Raw genomic sequence first — 5,270 nt, 5'->3', positions numbered from 1 at the left:
TTTTATATTTACTAATTATTTTATTGGGAGATCTTACAGATATGATAACAAGCCAAAATTCAATTAGATCAAGCATAATTGTCCAATTGCTCCCACCAAAACATTTCTTTCTTCTTGAGGTCTTTGATATCAGCTCCCCTTAATCCCCTCACTCTCCTACCTTATCCTTCCCCAAGGAACCTTTATTATATATATTTATATATGTGTGTGTGTGTGTGTGTGTGTCATATCTTATACCATCCAATGTACCCTTTTACCTAAAATTCTGTCATTTGTAATGATTTCCAGTCTGCTTTGCAGCATTAGATGCAGTTTTTCAGAATAACCACCAGATGGCGCATCGCATAAATGATATTCTAACTTTCAGTTTTCGAGGAACAGAAGAACATTCTCATAAATTCCCTTGTATGATGAGATGGAAATAAAGATACCCATGACTATGCTGCGTTTTAAAAAGTGACTTTCTGAGTGTATTCTCATGACAGAAAAACAAAACTATTTTTGGCAAGGTATAAAAATCTTCAAGGTGATCATGTTAGTGAGATACTTTGCCAATTAGTAAAACATGTTCCTCATTAGTCCCTCCCAACAATTGCATCTGGTTGGAAGTAATTTTTTCTTTTCCTTGGCTGTTTACAACGAGTGATGCCTTTTAGTACTGGAACTAAGCTTCCACCCCAGGCCCGCAGTCTGGATCCATGTGAACAATATGCTAATTGTACTTTATTAGATGGGCTTGCCCCAGAGTAACCTATTTGCATTGCTATTGGACAACTGCCAACCGACTGCTTAAAGCCATGGTTGTAATTCAATTGTTGGGCAGCATGCTGGCTTTCAAATATAGTTTTACAAAATGGGAACATTAGGGGGCATGCAGAGCTCAGGATGCTGGTTACCACACTGCATGAAAGGACCCTATTGGCTTGCCTGGCTCTCTGGTCTCATTCGTTCAGAACACTGACAGTGGCATGCCTTCTTTCGCGGTTCCCTTATGTGTAACGTACAGGTGTCATTTTCAACTCACACTGGAAAAGATTCTGGCTGCTTCTGCCAGTGTCACCGCTGCCGTATTGTGCCTCAACATCCTGCGGATATATGTACATATATGTACACGCAGGAAAGTCCTCCTGAAAAACGTGGCTTGCAACAGCATGCACCGTTCTTTGCCTTTTGATGCACAACATCATGTTTACAGTGCAAGGGGGATGCAAATGGCCCAAGGCATGACGCAAATGATCACGGTCATTGTTCTAGCATTCGGAAAAATTGTAATCACTCATTTGCATTACAAATGCGGATTCTATTCTATCTTTACATAGTCAGCATCCATAAGATGAATGCTTATATAATGCTGGCAAAAAATATGGCAACAGCTTCCTTCATGTGGGCTTTTCTTTTTTTTAAAAGAAGCCTTGTAAATGTTCCCACTTCGGGGCCGGTACATCAAATCCAAATGCCAAGTAACTTTTCAGGTCAGCAGTGGAAGGTTCTTGGCAAGGTAAAGACTGAAACAACCAATTGGCCCAGATCACGTGGGTTTGTAAATAGAGAAAAGACGGCAGGAGCAAACATTGGACAAGGGCACCTGTTCGTTGACTCTGGAATGTGATGGCCCATGGTGAATCAGGATCTTCACAATTTCCACATCTCCTTTCCAGGCAGCCAGGTGAATAGGAAAATAACCTTTATTGTCTGCGACATTTGTGGATGCCTCATAGTGAAGCAGTTTGAGAACGATGTCCCTGTGGGAGAAAAACCAAACAAAACTAAGAAAGGCTGAACAACGCTGATTTGATTAAGCGAGCAATTCTGAAACTACACCCGGCTGGGCTGACAATGTCAAAGGAATCGTGCGAGTGACCAAGACACAAAAGGAGGCAGGTGCGTTTACCTGTCAACAGTCGGTTCTTTTACTCACCTGGTCCACACCCACCACCACGTGTACACAGAAGGTGTTGACTAGCTAACCTAGTGTTGACTGAGTAGAATTCACTTGGACAAAAAATATCTTATTTCCTTAACTCGATGAATTAAGTGAAACCCATAAAAGGATACTTTCTCCAATTCTTACAGGAGAGAGATTTTTCCAGATCGACCATTTCTGAGAGCTAGCCTGCAGGAAAAGTTAAAGTGCATAGCTGATTCTGTTTGTTTTACCTAAAAGAAAAATCAGACTACTGAGACTTATGTGGGTATTTTACCTCATGTAAAGTCACAAACTATTGCTACTAGGGGTTCCAGCTCAGAGAAGCACACACTTAGTCCAAACAAAATGAATTTAAATATACCGGTGTAATCAGTGGGTGGCTACAGACTGTGCTCTCGGTAATAGACTTATCTCGGTCTCAGTAGGGTGCTTTCAAACAACCCCAGTCAAAACAAATCCAATCCAAACAGTGGCTTCCAAGAGGATCTGCTGACCAATTCAAGACAGAGGTTCTGGGGACTGTAGGGATTCCGTGCATGACAAGTCCTCTCAAAGGACACACAACAGTCATGGAGCTCATTGGAAAGAAGTCTCAAGAAAACAGAAAACTGCATCTGTGAGAAAATGGTCAGGAAATTTGCACCACGGATAGTTTATCTCCCCCCCCTAATGACAAGGGAAGCAAGGGCTGGCCAAGGACATTTTTCTGGGGAAATCTTACCTTATCTAATCTACAGGCCCGCTCTTACCCCCTTTCCATTTCTTTATGTTACAAAACTCAAGGAACTTATCAAAGGACCACAATTCTAGTCCCTTGAGGATGCCACAACCCCCATTTGATAGGCACTACATCAAATAGCACCGAGTTCTTCGAGAAAGGGTTAAACATACATGGAGACTCCGTGGGGAAACAAGAGCTTCACATGTTGATATTTCTGTTTTATAAATATGTCTATGAGCCTGTGGCAATACTGGCTGACTTTCCCTAGGACACCGTTCTGTACAGAACCGGAATCAGAGATGTAAACTACATACACAAAGCAAGCGGAAGACGTAAGAATGGTCTTAAGGAGGCAGTTGCAGAACAAACGCGGGAGTGGAAAAATTTAATAACTTTTTTCAGTCATGACACATATCACACTTAGCGTGTGTCCTGTTCCTATTTCTGTACTCCCTGGTATTTTTCCACCAAGCCTCAGAAATTATTTCAAGTGGGAGATTCATTCAGGAAGATAAATTCCACCATGTCACGGTGTCCACACATCTTCAATATACACCACCTGCAGAATTGTGTACTCAATATCCACCAGATTTTCAAAGATTAAAAAAAGATGAACTGCAATACTCAGCCTCAGATGAACTACTTCACAATCATGACTATGCATTCTGTGAATTTTTATATCAAATAATAAAAAACAATCATTGTAAAAAATTCCTTATTTTCATTAGAATGCATTTAAGAAATGAATTGTTTTAACTTACTAAATGATACATACACAATGTACTTAAGTGATACATACAATTACCAAAAAAAATTTCTAAAATTGCTAAAATGAATCACAGAGAGAAAAGTAATTGTTACAGGAAGAGCTACATTTATCTTAAAATCAGTCTCTAAATGGAAGTAACCAAATGAGAACAGTTGAAGAAACTTGGAATAGAACGGACTTAGAACTCTGCCAGCCCCCCCAAAAAAATGCACATGATACCACACAAAACTACAGTAAATGTCAGAGCCCATCACCGAGGAAGTGCCATAAACTCAAGATGTTAAAGTGAGGTGGTAAATGGCATGGAATCATAACTAAAGACTTGGGAATATATTTTAAAATATGTTGAGAATATATATGTTTAGACAGGTCCCCCAAAGCTCTAATTTTCCTAAAGATAAGCTTTCAGAGAGAAAAGAATAAATCATTTCAACATTCCTGGTTAAAAACAAGTGTTACTTTGCAGGATCTGAATGTAGGTGACTTGACTTTGAGTTCCAGTTCTAGAATCTCCTAAGTGACCCTGGAGAAGTTAGTCTCATTTTCTTCTTTGGTAGATGAGAATAATGCCTAGAGGCCCAAAGCATTTGAAGCTTCCAATGCTCTAAACTCTTAAAGCACATGTGGCTAATGGGATCACACACAAAATAGCATTTTCCCACAACAAAACAAAGGATCAAATTACAGTTAATGGTAACTTACTTAAACAATTACAATATTTTATAATATGAGGCTAATACAAATAAGTCTATGGGCAGATGCGAAATTCTGAAAGTATTCATTTTTTCTACTATATTTAATTCGCATTCATTTTCTGATACATGTAAATACACTCTGGTTAATAATATAAAAATGTGTCTCAGTAGATATTCTGAGGAAAAGTACATGAACTGAGGAAATTCAACACCTAAATTTCAATCCCTTAAAAGCAAGATGACCTATAATTAAGTCATAGCCCAAGACATTTATTTTGTTCCATCCTCCCTTCCAAGACAGTAGTCCAAAGACCACTGAAAGAAGTGCAAATCATCATGTTTGCAGTATTATCAAACCAATGACATTTTCAAATTCAAGAACATCCTTTTGATTCCAAATATTCATGAAGCTTTCACCTCTCTTTACTGAGAATGTAGTTGCAAATGTGCTCTCCCATGGCCAAAAGACTCTAGGAAAAGACATGCTATTTAGCTGAAGCTCTAGCTCAGTAAAGCTCCTTTATACATTCAGTTTCTTCAGATTTCTAGATTAGAGAGTGAATACAGGCAAATTGTAACTGGTTAATATTTTTTGCAGGAAAGATATTTCAAGGTTCTTCAAAGAATAACGTCATAAATGAAGCTACATTGATTTCTAGATATTATATCCCTCTTTCATTAGAAAGCCTAATAAAGCACAAATCAAGTATATAGATAGATAGCTTACTGTGTGGACTCAAGATCCAATTAGATATATGATTTGGATTGCAGGGAATGGAGTTTAGGATTCAAGCATTAAATATTTAAAGAATGAGAAACAAAAATATCAAATACTTTAGCACTATACCTACCAAAGAATACATATTTCAAAAATACAATATCAATCTCGTGCTGACATTTTTCTAAATAGCAGACAAGAATTACAATATGCCCCATATAATTCATGAAGACTAAATTTAAGGGGTGAATGAGAGAATGGCTAACCAGAGAAAGAGAATTGAAGCAAAATATAAATATGGGAAATAGAGGAAAGAGGTGGGAGGAAAAGGGCATTTATAGAAGTCTAGATAAAGACATGTACATATGCAAATATATTTATATGAGGATGGGGAAATAGATCTATGAGCCTACATTTATAGCTTTAGTATTAAGGTAGCA

The 5,270-nt window shown here is 38.1% G+C and overlaps 1 protein-coding gene across 1 annotated transcript in view; it reads right to left on the bottom strand.

The window, feature by feature from the left end:
- ANKS1B (ankyrin repeat and sterile alpha motif domain containing 1B) overlaps positions 1–5,270 on the bottom strand; it is a 1,383,364-nt gene that overhangs the window by 1,193,177 nt on the left and 184,917 nt on the right. Inside the window, exon 3 of the mRNA XM_030886113.2 lies at positions 1,586–1,742. Coding sequence (XP_030741973.1) covers positions 1,586–1,742 — 157 coding nt within the window. The remainder of the gene's footprint in view (positions 1–1,585; positions 1,743–5,270) is intronic.

Source organism: Echinops telfairi, unplaced genomic scaffold, assembly GCF_000313985.2.
Source record: "Echinops telfairi isolate 266 unplaced genomic scaffold, ASM31398v2 ScPeMD7_2;HRSCAF=8, whole genome shotgun sequence".
In the NCBI taxonomy this organism is placed as follows: Eukaryota; Metazoa; Chordata; class Mammalia; order Afrosoricida; family Tenrecidae; genus Echinops; species Echinops telfairi.
This window is presented reverse-complemented; position numbering and strand designations above follow the sequence as displayed.